Below are 24,143 nucleotides of genomic sequence, written 5' to 3' on the forward strand. Positions count from 1 at the left end.
ATCGTTTGAATGCCTTTTTTTGTCCCGAAAACTTGTCTTCCAAAACTTCATGAGTTTTCACTTGAATGTATTAAAGCACTTTTTTAGGGGGTCCTTGATTCCAACCATTTTGAAAGCGACACCTGAGTCGTAATCGAGATCTGGAAATTTCGCCTTCGACATTTCGTTCCCAGGACATTTTGTTCCCGACATTTTATGCCGACTGAATGAGGGGGAGATTGAATGAATGAGTATAATGTATATTTGAGTAACTGACCATACAACACACCGAGTGGGTGAGTGAATCACTTACCGTATGAGTGACCAAGTCAGTGGATGGGTGAGTTACCGACTGAATGAATGAGTTACCTTACGAGTGACTCACTCATTTACTCACCCGCTCACTTCCGAACTCCCTGATTCACTGATTCATTTGCTCATCCACTCACTCAACACGTCACATATTGAATTTTTTTTCTTTCGATGAATTAATTGTTTGACGATGACACGTTGTCGGTGAATTTGCCGTCACTCACTCATTCATTCACTTAGCCTCCTTTGAGAGAGAAATGTACCGGAGACGAAACGTCCGGTGGAAAATGCACCTCCTTGGATGAAATGTGCTATGGGCGTATATCCAGGCCCGTCATTTTGGGGGGGGGGGCAACGGTCCTCCTGCCCCGTGACTATATATATATTATGCAGTATGAATCAAAGAAAAAAATTAACAAAATCAGCTTTCAATGAAAAATTTCAAAAACAGATTTTCAATGAAAAATTTCAAAAACAGATTTTCAATGAAAAATTTCAAAAACAGATTTTCAATGAAAAATTTTAAAAGTTAAAGTATCGCGCCACAAAAGGCTGCTTTATACACATAACCCGAAATTAAATATTATGAAAAAGCGAAAGATGAGAAGTTATTGAAAAATTAAAAAAGGGAAAATATGGATCAATGAGGTCGTTCTCAAGGGGGAACCCCCCACATTGCTCCGAACTGCAAAAATGTTTCTAATGATGGTAAGCCTAATAGGCATAAAATTACCATCAGTTCCCCCTATATTTTTGCGATAAACATTACAATTTTTCAATAACTTCTCATCTTTCGCCTATATATATATATATATACAGTACGACCTCGTTAAGTCGTCACTCCGGTTAAGTCGTCATTTTTCTTCAGGCCCTTCCAGCTCTCATAGACCACAATGTTATTAAACCCTCGTTTGCTCGTCGCTAATTTCGGTTAACTCGTCACTATGAAAAAGTTTGAGAAAGAAGAACAGACTATTTTTATGGCTCCCATTAAAAAAAGAGCTTGTTAACAGCATTGCTATATGCTTAAAAGTCACCATAAAATTATGGGGTTTTTAATATTGACACATCCAATATTCTAATCCAACCTTCACATTTCTCTGTTAGACTCAATCATTCCAAAAAATTACAGCCCATCTTTGCCTCTTCAGATTGTCACAAATTTAGCTTTTTCCCAAGAATTATTATCGACTGGAACAACCTACCATCAAATATTGTAGATTGCACTACGATTTCTGAATTTTCTCGTACCATCAATCGACACTTTTGCCATATATAATTCCGCATCCTCTTGTGTAGGCCTCGGCCAAACAATATTGTATAAATAAATAAAATAAAATCTTATATACCCAAACGGAACAGTTTAAATAACGAAAGTTATGCCACGGGAAGTTCATTTGCCGACTAAGGTTTTTGGAACGTTGGGGACTGTTCAAGCTAGATCTCATTTCTGCCTGGGCTCCATTGGAGAAACTGGACAAAACGCGAGACACCCAGGCTCTGTCGCAAGAAGCAACGTAAGCACTTCGCCCACCTTGGGGGAGGGGGGCGCAAATTGATCTCCGGCAAAACCAAAATTTATTGATATGTCAAAGATTACATAAAGGAAATCAAATTACGTAAATCAAAGAATCAAATTAATCAAGTTAAAGTCAAAGTGCAACGCGCGGGCACAGAAAATAAATAATCATGGGCTCGACTAATTTAGGTCTTGAAATTTAAACAAAATATCTTTGTTGAAAAAAATTAGACATTCTTTCCCAAGTTGAGATCTTCTGTTTACTTTTCCCTTCCCAGGGCCCCTCCACCAAGTCAAAAGTGTTCGAGATTACTTTGTACTTGCATCATGAACAACTGATGAAGAATTTAAACACTAAATTATATAAATTTGATGTATATGTAAAATTAATGTGCAATAGAGAGTTCTGTTATGAAGGAAAGCTACTTACTCAAGCAGTTGCTCTGTTAGTCTATAAATCAAAAATTACTAGTTTAAATCAAAGTGTACAGTACATTTCACCACAATCATTTAAGTAATAAGAGATAAAAAAGGTAAAAAATTGCTATTTTTTCTTTCGCAATCTATAAATTTTATTAATATTGTTATTTTGATTCATACTTTAATAAATGTCATATTACTTTAAATTTATAAGATTTTCATTACATTGCACATTAAAACTGACAGAACTCCTCTTAAGTCGTCACTCCGCTTAAGCCGTCATAATTTTTCGATAACTTAAGGTGACGACTTATCGAGGTTTTACTGTTTATGTCTATATGTATGTATATATATACATACATTGAGTAGATGTGCTTTGCCCCTGGAAAAAGTTGAAATGACGGCCCTGCGTATATCGGGGGGAGGGGCTGAGTTTTAGAAAACCATAATCACCCTGTGCATTCAGTATAAAATACTACTGCTTACTGCCCGGTTGGCAGCCATAACTGTTTTTACCGTCTACTGACTCTTACCCACGACTATTTCCAGCCATGATTTTCAATCTTCCAATTATCACGTGGGGAAGGGGGGGGGGGCTCAACCGCACCAAAAACATTCTGTGAAGATAATGCGACCCCAATAATAGGATAGAATTAAACCTCGAGTCTCGTAAATGCTAATGCGGCGTGAAAATACAGTGCAACACACACACACAAAATAAAAAATCTACATTTTTATACAATGGCGTTGTACTCTAACTTTCAGTAAGAAAGTTGTTGCGCTGTATCTGTTGAGGCCAACAGAATCCCATCCAACAATCCCATGTTTTCAACTGCATTATTCTCATGCAAAACTCGGAGAAAAGTTACGAAAGAACGAAAAAGCTAACAGACAACGAACCTTTCCCAACCTTTTCCAATTTTGAATTCAATTATCTCAGTGAATATTGCACTTAGAAATATGGAATTTTTTCTGGAAGCCAGAGTACATGCTAATCTGTTTCGTTCCAGTTTTTGTATATGTACTACCGAAGAGAGTACGAAGTTAAGAAGACGGGGGACTGTATAAAAAGCTACACACTGTATTTTCAGTCTCAAAATTGGTACATGGTGATTTTTGAGCATTTTTTAAATTGAAACTATGCCTCTACGACGGACGGTTGGTGAGATAAAGGTCGCATCAGCACTTACAGGGCACCCTGTATAACAGAATAAGAATGCTATTCTATGGTCGACATCCATCGTTATTTCTATCCCGTCCCCAAATCTCTTCCCCCGCTTTTAAAACAAGCAGGGCGCTTACATCAGCTTCGAGCTAGCTCGTGGAAACTGTTGGTATTCAAATCTTCCGTCGCAATCAACAAGCTGTACAGTATGGTGGGTCAAAAAAAGAAGTTATTTTCAAATCGCTATAGTGCGGAAAAGTCACCTCCTTTGCTAAGAAGAACAGCGACGTAAAAATTTTTAAAATTGAATGATATCTTCCGGCCGCACGAATCGTATTTTGAAGTTTATGGAAATCGAACATTTTTCTTGAAATTTTTAATATTACTTAAAATTCTACGATCGACACGCAAAAGTTTGTTCTGTTTATTTTATGGTTCAATAAAATGAAACACAAATTAAAACATCATTATAATATTTCAATGTTTATTGGTCGCGCAACTTGTTTGAAAAACAGGAACTTTTCCACCCACACGAGAGTGGAAGTGGAAATCGACGTGCAGCAGCACCGCCTTTAGAACAAGGCCTCCGCACGAAGCGGTTCCACACCACAAGCAGCCCGCGGCAAATTTACAGATGCCTGGAGCGGCTAGTGGCGCTTCTCCAGATCACTTCAGTGTCCCGCAGCATATTTCTAGATTACTTGAGTCATCCACGGCACAGTTCCATATCCCCTCAAGCGGAAAGTGGAACATTTTCAGATCACTCAAGCAGGGCCGTAACTGTGATTTTTGCCTCCCCCACGACTTTAAAATTCAATAATTTTGTAACAGTTTTCTTTGCTCCCACCTAAAACTGCCACCCCCCTTAAATTTTGCTGCCCGGGGCATTTGCCCCCGCCCCCCCCCCCTTTAGTTCTGGCCCTGCTCTCGGTACATTTCCAGGTGACTTAAGTGCCCCGAAAGGCTTTTCCATATCACTCATGCTACCCGCGGCCACATTATTTTCAGATCACTTCGGCAACCTGCGGTACTGTCCCATCACTTAATTAGGTCGCCATCGACCCGTTTGCAAAGAAGTGGCCCGCACTCTCTCCTAAAAGTTAAACACCTGTGCTGTAAGCGAAAGCATAACAAAATTGCCGGTAGAATTCGTTTTTTTAAAAGAATTGAAGAATTCAATTTTTCTGAATGATCAGTCGGCATTTTATACTTTATTTCCCATCTCGCACCACCAAAGATGTTTCACCGCACCCTCGGTTAGGAACTTAAGAACCCCACTAGTTTAAACCATGTCAGTGAATACCACCTAGAGTCGGATTGCCTTCTCGGCGTCTTTTACAGATATTTCGTATTGCCTTCGGCATGCCCCCGTCCCCACATCTTGGAGCAGGATCCCTAGGCTGAGATTTTTTGCGGGCTCCCCAAGGCCAGACTTTCATCGGTCCCTTTATGGTGAATTTACAGCGTGATAAAACAAATGACGAAAATCATCAAGAGCCCTAGGGATTGGGCCTCGTCAGCCTCACCGTTGCGTTCGGGTCGGGGTGAGTGAGCCTAATAGCTTTCTACAGTGTATAGTTAATAAACCATCTGAAAACGTGCAGTTGAAATCAGAAACTTCTTAATTCAGGTAAAATGAAACCGTGAAGAGCAAGAATTGCATTGGCATATGCCTACATTAAATACGCTTTTATAGTATACAGTATATTATTTAGTTCAAAGAGCGAAACCGAACACGAAATTTTTCGTTATTTTCACGTGATTCGAATTTCTTTATGAAATTTTATACTCCAAGGTTCAACCTCGTCTCTTCGACTGCATTCATACATAAAGTATCGACTTACAGTGATAAGACATACTTCGTGTGTCTTCCAAGGAAAGTAACCGATACTTCCAAAATGAACGGGGTCCCATCAATAAGAAAAGGTGTCCACCTCTTTCTCCTATATCTTATTTATTCATGAATGCGATAGATTGGGTTCTTCATTCTTCAGTTCCTATAAGAAAAGCTGATAAAGCGTCCATTCATCTTTCTGGGTATTAATGATATGGATGTTTTTTTTTTTTTGCGTTCTCGCTGTGTTGTGTGTGCATACATTTATGTATTTAGTCCATGAAAATCGAAACCGTTTCTATGAAGAGTTGGAATCCGCTGTCTTGCGAGTTGTTTGGTTGTCAGAATATCGCTAGGTGCCAAATATAACCCTATAAGTACTGGACGCGTCTGCAATCTATAGCGTAATTAACATTGAAGTATACCAGGGATGCACAACCTGCACAATTTCCTGCCTGCGGGCCAAATGCGACCCGTCAGTGACTTCTATCCGGCTCGTGAAATTTGTTCCGGTAAAAAAATATCAATGCCCACAACGCGATAAATACGTGGCCTAGGCATATTTCTTTCATACAAAATACAGTAATTCGCCAAAAAAAGTAACCAGGGCAAGTAAAGCTGCCAATTAAATCCAAAAAAAATTGTCAAAGCAATTAAAGTTTACATTTGCACCGACAAAATTGTCAAAAAGCAAGTAACGTTGTCACTTACTGCCTAAAAATTGTCAATGACAAGTAAATTTGATAATTACAGCTTAAAAAAGTTTCAAAGATAAACAATACGGCGATTGCTGAAAATCGCCAATCGCGGAAAATTATTTGTCATTAAATTTTTTTTTTAAATTCAACTGAACCTTGCTGAAAATGGGTAAAACGGAACATTTTATAGAAAATTTGGAACGTCCAAAAATACGGTAATATCGCGTAAAATACGGGTGATATGGTCACTTCATGTTCAGTCGAACTCTGTTGGTCCGAAGTCACTGGCAAAAAGATCGAATTATCTAAAATTTTGATTATCCAATTGATCTATCCTGGATCCGTAAAATGACTACAAATTGTAACTTAATCATCACGTTCACACAGGATAATAATTTTCAATTATTAAAATTTTATCAGTTGTGAAACTGCTTCCCAAATTTTAATAATTGATAAATGCAATAATTGATCTTAGCTGCTACATTATTCCGCTGCTCTGGAATCGGCATCGCTGAAAATATTTTCCCTAACGAGCTTCATATCCAACCCAACTCGTTAATGGTAGTAAATTGCGATATAGCAGGAGTTGATGTGTGGTGACGTAGCATCACTGTAGAATTTCTGCACCATGCTCAAAGTCTGATTTGTGGAAAGAGTTCATGATCATCCGTTATGAAACTATTTCCAAAATTTTGATGTCATTCTTATGCGATCAAGAAAATGTATCTTCATTATCGCATTACAATCTGAACTTTCTGACGCTTTCCATGTTCTTAATGATGACAAAAATATTCCGATTTTGAATGGTATTCCTTCATTCTCATAGGTTTAACAATATAATCGGTATCAAGTTGTACACATTCTCAATGCACTCCAGCTGAAAAATGTTAAAATGATCGTTAAATGTTATTAAAGAAAGAGTAGAGAAAAACAGAATTTTCAAATTTTTGTTTATTTCTGAAAATTTGCTTAACTTGGTCGTGAAAAGCAATGCAAAGTCTGACTTTTCGTAGAATTTTCCCAGATTTTCTCATACGAAAATCATATTTTTTCCCCTCCAACTTCGAATTACCCAAATCATTCCAAGAAATTTCGAATTAAACAAGAAATTTTAACATTTGAATTATAAATCTCAAATCATAAGAGTTCGAATTATCCAAAATTCCAACTAACCAAGTTCGTTTCCCGTGGACCGGAAAGGTTGTGCACCCCCGAACTATACGATATTGAAAAAATGCTTTGGATACATTATTTCCAGGGTGGTATGTTTCAGATACAGCAGTGCGATAAACAGATAATAATCGAATCGTCCAATTACACCTATAAGCAGACCAAGACGGTCATCCCCGAGGTTAAAGCAGTTGATACTTACGCTACGGTAAAACTCAAGGAATCGTTGCGTCACAAACTTAAAAAATGAGTGTAGAATATTAAAATATTTCCCAAGGTTATAATGCTAATCTTACATAATAAAGATAACGTTTCACAGTTATTGAGTAGATATTCGGTCAGCAGACACTTTTCATGAAGTCGCCGTCGTTCAAGGACAACGTGGCGCATTCAAAGGTGTAACCAAAAGACGTGATGGTAGAAATTCACAAAAGTTACCTGTACTCCAACTTTTCACAGCTGCGAACCGACGGAAATGGGAGAAATAATTCGCGGACCGGCAAAAAAATAAACAAATACGGGAAATAGTTGGAGGACTGGCGAACAATAAAAATTAAAAATAATTTGAGCACCGGTGGAAAGAATTTAATAGGACAAATAATTTGAGCACAGACAAAATCGAAATAGGAGCAATAATTTGTGTACTGGCAAACTATAAATCGGCTAAAAAAAATAATAATTTGGGGACCTGGAAAAAATAAATGAAAATGATATTGGCGGACTACTTCACCAAACACCAACTCTGGCCATATCGCAATTTACTGCCATTAGTAAGATGGGTTGGAAGTGAAGGCGCTGTCTATCGGTGGTCGCCTCGAGTTCGTTAGGGAAAATATCTATATCCCCCCTTGGGTTCGAACCCGGGACCCTGACGACAACAACCTTCACGATGGTAGACGAGCATCTTACCACCATTCCACTCGGGCACAAATATTGGCGGACTGGCCAAAAATGAATTGGAGGAAATAATTTGAGGACCAGCAAAAAAAATCAATAGTAAAAATAGTCTGAGGGCTAATAAAATGTAAATAAATAAGGGGAAATATATGGAAAATATATAAATGGGCGAATATTTGAGGACCGGCAGAAAATAAATGGGAGAAATAGTTTCAGGTCCGACAAAAGTAAATAAATGCGAGAAATAGTTTGAGGACCAGTAAGAAATGAAGAGGATCACCAGAGAAATAATTTGCGGACCGGCAAAAAATAAAAAGTATTAGAAAATAATTCGCAGACCACTAGTTCTATATATACAGGGTGCACAGCAAAAGTGGTATCGCATTTTACTGGCGAACCGTTGATCCTAGAGGTATACTTTGAATTAGAAATAGTTTCCAAATGACGTGTAGTACTCGGATATGTCATTCATATTGCAAAGGGTCATGTAGTTATTAAAATAAAAGAAAAAAAAATTATACAGTCCCCATGTGCCCCAAACCGCAGTTAGAAAGTTCTTTCTCTTTTAATGGCAACTAAGGGAATTTCATGTTTCTAAGTGCAATATTCACTGAGATATTCGCAAAAACGTTGGGGGGAAAAACTTCGTTAAATGCTGGTAAAATGGTTCTTCAGTAATAAGAGCTGTTTTCCTCCGTTTTTCGAATTCGAATATCTCAGTGAACATTGCACTGAGAAACGTGGAATGGTTTTTTTGTATATATTGCTATATTACTCGGTCGAAATGTTTCGGGAGACGATAAGTAATTCTCACGGATTGGCACCGGTTTCACGAAATATTCTACGCGTAAGATGTATTGAATAACGGGACTACGATTACAAAGCGGTGTGTAACGGTGATTATGGATGCCACCAAAGTACCGCAAAATCGAGAAGGCGAATGCTGCGTAACATTTGAAATTCTCATGATAGCTGAAAAATAATGTCCGAGATCAACTCTTTTTTTTTTTAATCGCGAGGATCCGGATTCGAACCCCACCGGTGGCGCAGATGATACTCAGCTGAGGTTAGTTTTCTGTGGTTCCCAACTTCGAGGCATTTTAGCAAACCGATCTCCTCGTAAATAAGGGGTCATTCAAGTATTACACCAGCATCGAGGGGGATTTCGGATTTGCTGATTAGGGGGTCAAAAATGGCTAAAAATTTGCTGACGTAATACTTAAATGGCCCCTAAATCTCGTTACAGAGGCCAACAATGGTGCAAATATTCAATCCTTATACTTCACTCATGAGGGGCCGTTCAAGTATTACGTCATCATCGATTGGGGGGGGTGGTTTCCGATCTGCTGACTTTCGATGACAAGGGGGGGGGGTTTGGATAATGCTTACGTTATCAACCACCCTTTATGAAAATATGAGTTAGGATTCAGAGGGGCAGAGCTGATGACGAAATTTTGCTGACAGGGGGGGGGGGGTCAAAAATGAATAAAAAATTGCTTACGTAATACTTGAACGGCCCCTGATGTGAAAAAAAAGATGGTACTAAAAGTTAATGAACAACTAAAGAAACGTGCTCAGATTGTTAGATGCACATAAACACTCCCTGCACAAATATTTCCGTAATAAACTGCTCACGGCGATGACCCAAGTTGTGCTCGGTTTGAAAGAAAGGACCATTGATGCCAATAATATGAAGACCACGGAACCTCCATCACTGAATATCAATCAGCACACAATAAAGTGAAAATAATAAGTTTATTATATTACCTGTACTCGCGGACCCTCTTAAACCTGTTGAAGATGGTTTGTTAATACGGCTCAACACACAGAGCCGAAACTAGGATATCTGTACAGGCAATTCCATTCACTTATTTACTTGATGCGCTTATAAAAAAATTAGTAAGTTTTTCTGTGTAGGAAAAATATATTATCCTCTCTCTCAATACTATTACTCAATACTATTTTTCTCAATACTATTTTTCAGGTGAAACGCATAATTTTGATAATTCATTTCATGGCGAGTTCAGTGTGAAGTCTATATCCTTGGCCTTCTATTCTGGATTGTTCGCTTATGCCGGATGGTAAAAGAGTTGCATCATTTCTCATATTTATCAAAGAAATCAATTTGACTATTCAAATTAATTTTTAGTTGACTGAAACATTCGGTTTTCCTTATTTCGACAGGAACTATCTGAACTTTGTCACTGGTGAACTCAAAGACCTTTATAGGTAATTTACCTATCTTATTATTTCCAATGACACCTTGCAGTTTGAGAATATAATTCTTCAAATGTACAATATTTTTTTTTCTCACTATTTTTTGCTTCGAACTTTACAGGAATCTGCCCAGGGCTATATGGATAGGAATACCTCTGGTGACGTGTATATACGTCCTCACGAATGTCGCGTATTTCGCCGTCGTAGCTCCGACGGAGTTGCTGGCTTCTCCCGCTGTAGCTATGGTAAGTTCAAAATTAACTACCCGATTTAAGCAAACTTGAATGCATACTGGGTGATCCAAAAATCAATTGACTAAACAACAGAAAATTCACGTTTCACGAAATTATGAACATTCGACAACAAATGAACATAAGTGAGGTTCTATTTAAAACCAAAATATCATCGCATAAAAAATTCAAATAATGGACGAAACGATGAACCTCTCCTATTACACAAAGTACAGATGACTGGATACCAAGTGAAGATGATTTCGGAAAGGAAAGTCAAAGTTCCCCCACAGAGAAATGTGACTCGTCTTTCAGATATTCTCTTCGCGTGGTATTCATTCATCTGTACTTCGCTACAATCTCCACGCACCGGCATTAACATATCAGCATCCTTGTGTCACTGCAGTGCCTATTTTGTTGTTTGTCATCCATTCCCATAAAAAAAAGATATTTTTTGAATTTCAGTTATTTTTTTCCGGCACCCAATGTACAGAAGAACTTGGTTCGTTTCAACCTGGTTAATTCGAATTTCAGATAAGTCGTACTTTCTACCTGAGTTTCGAAGTTTATCTAATTTAATGTCGAAATTTCTTCTTTAGATCGAATTGTTTTCGAATGTTTTGGATAATTCGAAGTTGGAGGGGGGAAAAAAGATCAGGATTTTATTATGAGAGCAAGTGTATCCAGTTGGGAAGTATCCACAAGCAGTCAGAGGCGTTGATTCTCTTGGCCAATTTGTTCAATCTTCATTATTCGTTGCTTATTAGTTGCTGATCAATTTGTTAAACAGTAAATCTTCTAAAATAAAAGTGAAAAAATTCTGACTTCACTTAATTTAGGTGAACAATGGGTGCCATTTTTTTTCTGATCTTATCTTCTGGCTCGAACTGCCATTCTAACGTTCTGCCCACTGAGCAACGTGTAAGTAATTGTCGTGTCAGTTCTAAAGATAATGCCAGGTTTTATGACAACTTGTAACAAAAAAAAACTAGCTTTACTTCCTTTAAGAACGGCGCCCTCTGTTAGTCGGAACTTAATTTGCTTTCCGCTTTGTATTTATTTCTTAGCAACTCAGTTCTCGAAAAAAAAATTCCAATTTTGTTGATGAGAAACCGGCAAAACTGCATGATCTAAATTCGTAAAAAGTTTATCGTTGCTGAATTAATCAGCCAAATGGTTCTGGGTGACTCGTACGCAGACGACTATCCGCATAGAAAGAATCCGAAATATGCTAATTTGTAAATTTATATATTTTTTTACATAGAGGCGTGCACAACTAACAGTGCGTATGGTATTTTACTGGTGAACAGTTTGATCCTAGAAGCTTACCTGCAATTAGAAAACGTATCCAAATAACGGATAGTGCTCAATATGTCATTCATGTTGCAAGGGGTTTGTTTCGCAGTTATTAAAATAAAATAAAAAATACTTGTACGGACACCCTATAGTCAAGAACCCAGTTTCAAAGTTGTTACCCTGTCTTCCCGATGCCAACAAAAAGTCCACGTTCCTAAGTTCAATATTATCAAAAAATATATATATATATTCAAATATATTCGATACATTCCAATATATATTCAAATATATTCGATATATTCCAATATATATTCAAATATATTCGATATATATTCAAATATATTCGATATATATTCAAATATATATTCAAATATATATTCAATATATATTCAAATATATATTCAATATATATTCAAATATATATTCAATATATATTCAAATATATATTCAATATATATTCAATATATTCAAAAAACGGAGTGAAATTCGAGGGGAAAAAACAGCGTTAAATGCAGAAAATGGTTTTTCCGCATTTAGAGCTGCATTTCCCCTAACTTTCCCACATTTTCCGAATTCGGATATCTCGGTGAATATTGCACTTGGAAACACAGATTATAAGGTGCGGGGGGTTTTTTTTGGGATCAGGAGAGACAGGGCAACAAGTTTGTAATTGGGTTCTTGAGCACATATATTGCCGTATAAAAATTTAATTTTTTTTTATTGCAATAACTATACCAATCCTTGCAACGTGAATGACATATATGAGTGCTATGTGTTATTTGAAAACTTTTTCTACTTGGAAGAGTATGTCTAGGATGAACGCGGTTCGCCAGTAAAATGTTATACGCCCTGTTACCTATGAACCTTGTATAATTTATTGCTATTGTTCGAGTCGAAATTATGTACCACTTGATATGAATAGTGTTGTTCATCCTCTGGAAACAGATTTTTTTAGAACAGTTTCTACCAAAATATTCTACTGAAAATTGATTCATATACATCGGAATAAACGATGCTCGGAACGAATCCTGTTCTCAATTCAAATCATTCGCAAGGCGAAATCATCCTTTGTCATTATTCTCTAATATGGAACCAGAAACAGATCGGAAAATGAGGCAGGTTTTCAAAAAACATTTTTGACAAATAATTCCAATATCAATCTATAATCCACGAAGAGCGCGAAATCTCTCTTTCGGTTCGCAAGTCAGGGAGTGGGCTGTGTAGATAGAGAAGTTGTTTCTTTAATTATATCAAGTAGAAATTGCTTTAGAAAAGCTTTTCTCGAGATTTTCCACTTCTAACGGGCGAAGAAAATTTCTAGAATTTTCTATCGTTATAATGAGAGTTGAAAGGAAACGCTGTAATATAATAAGAACATTTTTCGCCGTCTCCGAGAGATGCCAGAACTTTCCTTTTAATGGTGTCCGTAGATACTACATTACGGTCTCAGGAATTCGCGTTGCAGCCGAATCTGCGGATGGGCAACTTCGCTACATCATTAAGCGTTACGTCGTGCTATAAGTATGTTCGGGTTAAAGGCATGAATGTGTGATAATTGTCGTTGCCATAGGGCAAAAAAGGAAAATTAAGAAGCGAAATTATTTCCTTTGCATTTTTTAGCTCTTCAGATCACATTTTCCGTAAAATTACTTTTTCTAGCGGAGGAAATAATCAAAAAATAAGCATTCAAATCAAATATGTCGTAACTATAAGTTATTTTTCGATATTTGAGTCCGAATACTTATGGCGATCTAATCCAGAGTGTTTTAAAATTTTTACACCTGCGGACCTATATGAAAGTACAGTAAAACCCCCCTCTTTTGCGGACACTCGCGGGTCAGAAAAAAAAGTCCGTAAAAGAAGGCTGATCGAATCAGAAGTCATGAATATACATAATGATTGCATAGATACGCAATTAAAATTACAACAGAAATACTGTATCATACAAAGTTGCTGGAAAAACTGATCATTTGATGTTTGGTGGACTTCACTGAGTGTTTCAACGCCTTTAAAATGTACTTTAAGCTGAGAGACTAAATCCCAATGCCTTTCCGTCATTGTGTTTACAGGAAAGTGTATTTAATCAATGCATTGAATTCATTTGCAAGAGCACAAACTCAGATTTTACGTTTTTCATTGTATTCGAGGCATCAAATTTTTCTCTTAGTGACAGAGCGCGACGATTATATACTACAGCTGGCAAAATATTAAACAGCGTGGAATAATATACGAGCACAACCAGTAGGCTCACTCGGGATATCAGATTCTAAACGGACATCAGATTTGCCAAACATTAACAAACTTCAAGCCAGAATTTCAGATTTCAGTCAAAAGTAGCCAAATAAAGTAAAAGATACTAACCCCCGGCCCGGCAATCATAGTTCGCCATACCGGGCTCCCCAAAGGAAGCATTTATTTTATCCACAAAAACTTTACATCTTACTCCAGGGAGCAACCATTAACAACTCGCGAGCAGCAATTTAGAGCCAAATACGGTTAAAACCCCTTTTAACTACATCTTTCACATGCGGCCATTCCTCTTCCACGGCAAAATAATTTCCCTCGTTAAATAAAAGTAACTTTCGAACCTCTGACTAACGGTCACTCCTCTTTCACGGATGAATTTCTTTGCCCCGCCGGAGTCGAGCAAAATAGGTTTTACTGTGTTAAAAAGTTAATCAGAGGTACAGCCTCGAATCCCGTTATATCGAACTCCAAGAGACCATAGAAATCACTTCGCTAGAACGAAATTTCGTTATAAAGGAATTCCAGGGTTTTGCATTATTCCTATGTAAACCTATCTGGGGGGATTAGAAAAGTGTTCGTTAAAACGGGATTCGACTATATTTAAATTTTTGTTGCCATCTAGTGAGCATAATTCGAACCAAAATTTCAATCATTCGTGTCCGTACAGGGCTTTCAGTCCAACGTAACGAATGATGAAAATGGTGTCTGTGACCGCATCTGAGGGTTAAACAGTGGCTCGAAATGCATTATTCGAATAGACTTTTTGCCGGGAAATATTTATTTGGCCGTAAAACGGACCTGTTTGAAATTGGAGAACTAATTTGCGTACTAACAAAAATAAGCGGGAGAAAAATTTAATGCAGTAGTAGAATTTGCGGATCTGCAAAATGAAAAAAAAATCATTTGCGGACCGACAAAAAAGAAATTGGAGAAATAATTTGCCAAAAAATAAATAGGTGAAAAAATTAATGGAAATATACATTTCCGGACCAGTAAAAAATAAATGTGCTCGAGTGACGCAGTGGTAAGATGCTCGTCTTTCACTATGAACATTTCCGTCAAGGTCCCCTGGTTCGAATCCAGGCAAGAACATCAGAAACAAATTCTTTACCTACCGAGCCTTGGGTGACCAACGATAGATGGCACCTTCATTTCCTTCCCAACCCCACTAGTTGGGAATTGCCAAATGGCGATATATGGGCTGGTAAAAAATAAATTTTCAAAGAAAAAGAGGGGAAATAATTTTCAAACCGGTCAAAAATAAATGGGATGGGGGGTTGGGAATAACTGACATACATATAATTTGCAAACCTCAAAAAATAGGGAAATAATTTTCGGATCACCAAAAAATTAATATAGTAGTAATAATTTGCGGTTTTATATCAAAAGTACAATATTGGTGACAATTGTACAGACAAACTGGCAGACCGGCAAAATATAAGTAGCAAAAATTATTCGAGGACCGACAAAAAATTGAGAGGAGGAAAAATATATACATACTGTTGTAGTAGTAATAATTTGCGGACTAACGAAAACTAAATGCCAGAAATTATTGCCGGAGCCGGACAAAAGGTAAAAAATAGTTAAAATTCGCACACCTCTGTCGGCTAAGACAGAAATAAAAACAAAAATAGTTTACGTATAATAGTAAAAATTAAATTTGAATTTATGTAGGGTCTATACACGAATTGGGTGAAATGTTTGCGGACCGGTAGGAAATTAACAGGCACCGCCGTCTAGCGGTTGACAAACACTGATCTAATGCATATGTTACGTTATCGCGTTTTAAATTTCCGAAAAAGTCGATAAGTGACATTACATTTCATAGTCTATATTTTATTGCCAATTTTCAAAGTTTTTTGACACTTCACAATGTGGACGATTTTTGGATTTTTATAACATATATTCTTCTATAGACATTCGCTACTAAAGTTTTTGGCTACATGTCGTTCTTGATGCCTCTGTTCGTTGCTTTCTCGACTTTTGGTGGTGTCAACGGGATCCTTTTCACCTCTGCAAGGTAAGACAATGTCTTTATTACCAATATTGTTACAAACAACCAATTCAACGAATTCTCTATTACAAAAATCAACTCGGTTTCGGATTTTGTAAACCAAGCAGTTCTCTAGTGGAGCGTTTTTCTCATCAGCACTTAACCGAGCATCCTTCGGTCTAAACTCGAAGTAGCTGAAGACACGTAGAGTTTACCACACACAAACAACTGTTAAAATTTTGAAGCTAACTTGACAATTTAACTAATATTATTGTTCAAAAATTATTTGTGCCAATATCACAACCATATTAAGTTTTTCAATGGGGCACACTAATCCAAAACCGGTAATCAAGCAACAATTGTATTTTTCATTTAATAGGTGACAGCAGTAGTTTCAGTTCAATGATGTTTACATGTTACATTATGTACTTCATACTTGTTTTCAATATTTTCTGGTAGGCACATTTTTACTGATAAAATTTTATTTTTTACCCGTTTATTGCTTACAAACAAAAGTAACTAAGAAAAGCACCATTTTTTTTTTTTCCATGGTTACCTGTACATAGTGTTTTCCTGAGCAGGAAAAAATTCCCTATACATATTTTATGAGGTAGCATGTTATTTTGTCATAATGAAGCTATACAAAATTCTGTGTACAGTGTAACAGCAGGTCAGAATGGTTTCTAACATTTCTGCTTATTTTGAAGCCACGTGTTGTTCTAGTGAAACATGTTTAGCTTGAAACTGAATTTTTTTGATCGCCCAGGATTCTATTTATAAAATATTGTCCAATGAATACATATACTCACATGTCCCACCCGCAATGCTTTGTTTCAACAGGCTCTTCGCAGTTGGTTCCCATGATGGGCAGTTACCGGCTGTCCTCGGAATGATAAACGTCAACTTCCTCACGCCGATGCCGTCATTGATTTTCACGGTAAGAGATATCGAATAACCTGTACAATTACTGGCAAAAATTATACACCGTTTATTCAGAAAAAAATCACCAACGAAAACGGCAAATAAAATTAAATTACGAATAATCCTTATGTATTTCGACACGCTATGGGTGTGGTCTTCAGTGGATAAACTATCCCGCTGACTGAGGATCCCACTTGGATTGATTACCAAATCTTAACTCTCGATTGCTCAGTGGAAAGAAAAAAATATAAATCTCCCCACGTCAAACGTTGTGACCTAGTTTATCCCCTGAAGACAACAGCCATAGCGTGTCGAATGCATAAGGAGTTTTCTTAACTTCCTTTTATTTTGCCTTTTTCGTTGATGATTTTTCCTGAGTATTATTAGGCCAAGTTTACCTACTCTTCCATATGCCGTTTATACACTGGATTAGGGAAATGAGTGGAGACACGTCTAGCCTTACCATGCGATGGGACATTGATCCAACTAACGCTCAAAAAGGCGCCTATTGCATTGCTTGCTTATATACATCAGTCTCATCTATCCATGATTCAGGTGGAGTCACTTGTAATAATTGATGGCGTAAATGTACTGTTTTCTCCCAGTGCTAATACAAATCTAAAATCACCAAAATAGCTGAACATGCTCCATGGAATTGAAGTAATAGGCTTCTAGTTGTGCAATTTGTTACAGGCATGTCCACGGCATACTCCTGATACCATGTAGTACCCAATCTGTAAGGTCCATTGGGATTGAAGACTGGCATAAACTGGTGTAAATGATCAGCCACCGGCTTTATGTATCGAGATGCATTATAATAGGCTGGTGAAATGTCGATGGTACCAAAAATTTCCAAGCAACAAACACACCAAGCAATTATCGAGCCGTCAGTATCGCACGTGCGGCCTTCCTAGTACAATTCGTGGCCTATGAGCCACAATATGTCAGTCTCCCTTAGGAGTGATTTAGCTGTAACTTAGTCTCATCAGTAGTCCTATTTGCTTTCAGTCGGTGATGGTTCATGTTCCCTGGATTAGGCAAGAAATTGAACTCGATGACGTCATTAAACGATTGTGCTTTCGTATGTTTTTGTCTCTTGATGCTTAAGCGGTGAGGTTTTCTTGGAACATCAAGTTTGATGATTTTTCTGTGGTTTACCAAGTTCGAGTTGTAAAAGCGAGCCGATATCCCCATTAAAAAGTCTCGCCACGGAGCGGTATAAATATTCAATCGTTCCATTTCACTCGTAGTTTGAAAAATAGATGGCAGCACTGAAATTCACGCACAACACTAGATACGCACTCAGACTGTTGAGTAAACATGCGAACTTCCGGCATAACCCATTCGGTAGTTAATTGGCTATGGCGATAGAACGGAGTTGTGCTTGGTTTGAGAGAATGAAAGTTTGATAATGAATTTTTTCGCGGACTAGAGTCTACATGATATTTCTTGAGGATTTCTAGAAATTGTATTGGCTATGTAATTATTTAGCCATGACACAAGCATCATGGGACCATTCACGATGATTATTTATTCTATAAGTCACAAAGACTGGTTTGCGATGATCACACAACTAGCTATGCACATTCATTCATTCATACCGAACACACCTCGGGTTTATCGTCACGGGCAATTTACTACCAATTGAGTTGTGCCGGAAGTGTGTGTAAAGGTACCTAACAGTCCGAGTGAGTATCTAGTAGTGTTTTTGAATTTTCAGCGCCGTCATCTATAAGTGAAGTATAATGATTGAATATTTGTACCGTTGTAAGCCTGTAGCTCTCTGTGACGCGATTTTTTTTAACGGGAGATTGGATCCCATTCATCCCTTTGAACTGGGAACCACAGAAACTTCAGCCGACCACCATTGTGGCGCCGATTTGGGTTCGAACACGGAAGCTCGCAATGCGAGTCCATCACTATGACTACTCGACCAATACAGCCACGCTAGCTATATATAGGATGTCCCGTAAGTTCGTAAACAGTTTAAGGGTTCATAAAAATTCAAGAAGTTGGTACATTTGAATGCCGTTTTTGAAAAAATTCAGCTCAAATTTTTATCGGTTGAGGGCGCTTCACGAGAGCCAAGAACTGGAAAATTCAAACCAGAGTACTATAAAATGCAGGGTGTACGTTTAAGAGCTCATCGCTGAATTTTCCTGCTGCTTGCTCTTACATAACGTTCCCATAGTAATGTTGACCATTGATGGATAAAATACTATCTGTCATTGTTTTACCTCCCCCCATGGATGGACGGCTTGAGCTTTACGAACGTTTCGGACATTGGAAGAGATTGGCGAAAGGTTCGCGTTCTACTCCTGCTGGAATTTTGTACAGCTCCCACTATCGAAAAGAATTTGAACCACGTTTTTTTTTTCATCAGAAGAAACCCCTCCATTCGCGAGAATAACTTCTTCGGAAACCGCACATTCAAGTTTTCCGATTATTTCAATTTTTCTGAATTTTTAATGCATTTACGAATTTCTTGGAAACTTTGTGCAGGGTGGTTATAAATAAACTGACGCTACTCAGACATGTAGAGCCTGTTCTGATAGAAGTACTTTGATGAAACTTGGCCTATTATATAGGATATATGGACCATGGGAAAAAAGATTTATTAAAAAGTTCAATTTTCGACCACCAGGTGAAAAAGTGGCACTCTTTTATCGCAGTTACCTTTTTTCACATGGTCCAAATAACATAGGCCAGAGTAGTGAGTGTAATTCAATTGACATTAAGCTTAATTATTATACTGACGCTACTCTCGCTGTGGTGGCCGTATTTCATCGGAACTTGGCGTATACGTTATTTGGACCATGGGAAAAATGATCACTGCTATAGAAGAGCGCCACTTTTTTCACCTGGTAGTCAAAAATTTAACTTTTTCTTAATTGAATCTCTCTTCTCTATAGTCCATATACCTTTTCATTTGCAACTACGCTGCATGTATGCAACGCTTCCTCTGACGTACTGACGCGAATGAGCAGCACTATGAGACTTACACAAGTGCCTGATTATGTCCCACTATTATTATGTTTCCTGATTATGTCTAACTTCAGTGATAAAGAAACAGCAGCCCTAGTACTTATGTTTACTTTTTTTATTTATCCCGCAGTGTCTCATGTCTTTGCTGATGCTGTTCACCAGTGACGTCTACCAGCTCATCAATTACTTGAGTTTCGTCCACTGGTTCTGGATCGCCATGGTTATTGTAGGGATGCTGTTGATGAGATGGAACAGACCCGAATTGCATCGACCGATCCAGTTGAATCTTTTTTTCCCGTTGTCTTTCCTCGTCTGTTGCATATTCTTGACCGTGATGTCGTTCCTGGCTGAACCTTACTGCGCTGGCATCGGTCTTGCGATCACCGCTACTGGAATACCGGTGTACGCCATCGCTCATCACACCCAGAAGAAGGTATCGACTGTCTCAGGTGAGGCTATCGATAACATATACATTTAATTCCGGCCGTGTACATTATTTCTAATCAGTACAGCCTCTGCCCGACTTACGAACAAGCTCCCTAAGCCAAAATTACGAATTTTCATTGAGGTAAAATCGGTGGCACCGTCATTTGTAGCCAACAAGTTTGATGATATTCAAATGACACACTTCGAGGTTGCTATGAGATCGGCCAGATGACTATTCGGGTAATCTGTGATTACCAACTAATGCGTGTCGTCTATTGGGTACCTCGAGGTCAGACAAGGTGGCTTCAACATACAGTCAAACCTCCGTTCAAGGGACATTCAATATTTAACTTTCAATAAAGGACACCTCTATGGAACGGAACGTTTGGTCTCATTTGTGTCCCTTATTGAGAGGTTTCACTGTATTCGAAATATTTCTAAGGATGCCGTGCACATATTTTCATGTTTTTTATGTTCAGAATTTCTTGGTCCATCAGTGATAGCTTCGCGCCAAGTTAATGTTCACCAATTTGGGTTCAAGAACAGACCAATGGCACTCTTAAAGGGTACGCTGATAGGGGTGTGTTAAACCCTTGACTAAGTCAGGAGTTTTTAACCTGAGTCACAATCCAAGCTTGGGTCACATGGGATTCCGAAATGGGTCGTTCAAATCCGCTAACAAACAGTCAGAGATTCTTGAACTATGGGTCATGACCCAAACTTGATTCACAGGGGCTTCTAAGTTGGGTCGTATAAATGCCATTAGTACTGATTTTGGGCCGTGGCTGAGGAACCCTGGCTCTAAGTATTTCTAAATACAAAAGCTTTCCCACGAAGTACTTGAAGCGTGAAAAAATTGCGATCCCTTGCTAGTATGGGAACAATCCGATATCATTTAACGTAATTTTATCTGTAAATTTGAATAAATGTCATTGAATATCGCCAAGATCACCAAAAAACTTTTGTTCTCAAGTCGGAAAGTGCCTGTATATTGTGTTCATTACATTGTACATACAATTAAATTTTCTTTGACTTCAAATTTTTTTATTTAGATTATGACAAAACCATTAATATGGATTATAATTAATGAAATTCCATTTCCAACAGCTACTCTAACACGGTTCGTCCAGAAAATTCTGCATGTTGTGACGCCGGAGACGGACGACATTTCCAAGTAGAGGGAGAGAAAGACACCCTTTACATCCAGTCCAGGTCTCATTTATGATAGGCCTACGGCTTGTGAATATTGAGATACATACTTACATTCCCAGTTATCAACAAGAGCTTCTTTATGGTATAGCATGCGTTTTTCCGAAAGACATGCTAAATCTAAATTTTTATGTGTTGTGTGTTTGACTGTCCAGTATCTGTGTAAAATGTCTTGTAATTAAAAACAAAAAAGCCTTTCGTTTTGGATAAGATCATTGTGTAATTTTTATTTCTGATGCGGTGGGGGATTTTTTTTCTTTCTGACAGTACAATTCAACCTTTCATCTGATAATGAGAATTCTAGACGTGGTTAATACAAATTGAGCATCATTTGTGAAACATCTCTGAAATATACAATGTGTCTGTGCCATAGACGACTACACTAGCTACCACACATGCACCTCGTCCATATTCTTATGCTGAACTTCTAACGAATTGGTACATGTTGGAATGTGTGTGTAACGAACCTGGCATGAAGTTTGTTTCTGTGTAACGCGCTGTGTGTAGTGCTTCCATCTGCCATCAATTTTTCAAACTATAAGTGAAGTGTAATGATTGAATAATTGTATCGTTGTGCAAGGTCTGTGGCGAGACTTTTTAACGGGGAGATCGGCTCGCATCCATGCCTTGAAGTTGTGAACCACTATGGTGACGGTGGGGTTTGAACCCGAGACCGTCACTATGACCACCATAGCGGCTGTCTTCTAGACTGTGATGACTGAAATGAATTTTTTTACCTGAACCTTGTTTTCAATCGCTGTATATCGTCTAACACTTCAGACGGTGATTCGTGGCTTAGGTAAAACAATTTCAACAATAGTGCTTTATCCATCAATGTCAATATCGCAATAAAATCCTTGTATAACCGCTAGTAACAAGAAAATTCATAAATGAGTTGTTAATCTTATGCCCTAATTTTAAAGGATACTGATTTCCACATTTCATTGATTTAATTTGTATAGCGCCCTCTGTCGACAAAAATCCGAACTTTTCTGTATTGAAACATCCATCGCGAGAATAACCGGTTGCACGTGTACCAATTTCAAACTAATTACGAATTTATCGAACAACCTGTACTTAAGTACCGACAAACGCTTTATTGGTGAGGTTTTTACTAATCGGTGTTGTATATCTAGCTCTCGACTCATGCCATTGATATTTTAAGTGGCATTGACGATATATACCGCCTTATTTTAAACTAAATTTAGCATTGAAAAGCCCAGATATTTTGTAAAGTATATTTCTCAATGAAACACTTCTTACTACACCTGCTGAAAATCTGAACAAAGCCTAATTTACCAGGAAAAGATATGACATTTTTGAAGGGGGGTTTAGAGTGATTTCGTCTGTCGCTGGAAGTTCCCTGTCAATGAGTTCTTGTAGAATCGATGAAGACTATCAACTACACAAACTCCTACGATAATCATTGGTGGGTTGCTTTATTTCAAGGAAAATACAAAAAGTTGCCAAAGGTAAGCAAATTATTGCACCTATTAAAGTGGTAAAATTGCTAAGAAAAAAAAATCACTAATGGCGGGAAATGAAGTAAAAAAATTTAAAATCGCAGTACTTTTGAATGCAATTCTACAACAAAAACTTTTTAACCGCTTCGCGTTCTAACTATTGGTGATAAATTTGAACGATATATAAATGGGGTGGTCTTGTTCCACATTAAAATAAGGGTGGGGAGGAACAATACAAATATATATTAGATTATTAGTATAGTGCTCCCGCCTACAAACTAGTTTCGTGGTTGGTTTGGTTTTTTTTTTTCACTTCTATGTACAGTATATGTATAATAGAAGGATTACTTTTGAGAAAAGGTACATTATGTGTGGGGAGGGTGGATGCCGTTGAGAGAGATCACTATGCACGGTCGGGCATGTAAATTTTTGCCGTTCCAATATTGGTCATGGACGACTAGTGTGACCGCTTCACCATTGACGATAATCAAGGTATCGGAAGGCTGGAAGAGTACGACCAGTGCCATTCACTCCCCACAAAGTCAAAGGTACCGCCTTGCTTCCAATCCGTGTGCTCCAAGATTCGCAACACGGAATGTGTTCTAAGCAAATATTCGCCAAGTTACGTTGGGCAAGTTCGTATCTAGCTTATGCGGCTGGTGCTTCAATGTAGCAAGGGGAGGCTAACATTGGAAGCAAATATTTGCGAATGGCCATTGAGCCAGGCTGGGCGCGAGTGTGGTGTCGCTTACGATGACTTGCTAACGGTATGTTTCTTGAAATCTCAGGCTGACTTATCCATCCTTGAGCGAAGTATCAAGTCTATTATCTCTCTCGCGGTTTCCCATCACCGCCTTTTTTTCCAGGCATCGCTTTAAAAGAAAATTTTTTGGCCACTTGATCATGGAGGACGAGTCCGCCCTCCTCTCTAGGCGATTCACAAGTACAAAATCGAACCTGTCGTGTCTCTCTGCATGAACTATTATACAGTGACGAAGGTAATACCTTCAGAACAATGCATTCGGAGAATTTTGGGAGTAACATAAGTACTGTAACTGTACACGCCAAAGTTTTATCACCATTTTACATGTTTTTTGGCAAACGGCAATCCCTGCATGAGACTACGAATTAATTTAAAGCATTTTGCTGCAATTCCCCCCCC

General features: G+C 38.0%; 1 protein-coding gene across 1 annotated transcript in view; it reads left to right on the top strand.

Moving 5' to 3' along the window:
- LOC149068654 (Y+L amino acid transporter 2-like) overlaps positions 1-21,726 on the top strand; it is a 37,779-nt gene extending 16,053 nt beyond the window's left edge. Inside the window, exons 3-9 of the mRNA XM_089250954.1 lie at positions 9,979-10,075; positions 10,179-10,223; positions 10,333-10,456; positions 15,901-16,004; positions 16,818-16,914; positions 20,014-20,332; positions 21,417-21,726. Of these exons, the coding sequence (XP_089107080.1) occupies positions 9,979-10,075; positions 10,179-10,223; positions 10,333-10,456; positions 15,901-16,004; positions 16,818-16,914; positions 20,014-20,332; positions 21,417-21,487 (857 nt within the window). The 3' untranslated portion in view covers positions 21,488-21,726. The remainder of the gene's footprint in view (positions 1-9,978; positions 10,076-10,178; positions 10,224-10,332; positions 10,457-15,900; positions 16,005-16,817; positions 16,915-20,013; positions 20,333-21,416) is intronic.
- The last annotated feature ends 2,417 nt before the right edge of the window (positions 21,727-24,143 follow it).

This window comes from Pholcus phalangioides, unplaced genomic scaffold (assembly GCF_987345545.1).
Source record: "Pholcus phalangioides strain wild (caught in Gottingen) unplaced genomic scaffold, Ppha-v1.0 ptg000024l_1, whole genome shotgun sequence".
Classification (NCBI taxonomy): domain Eukaryota; kingdom Metazoa; phylum Arthropoda; class Arachnida; order Araneae; family Pholcidae; genus Pholcus; species Pholcus phalangioides.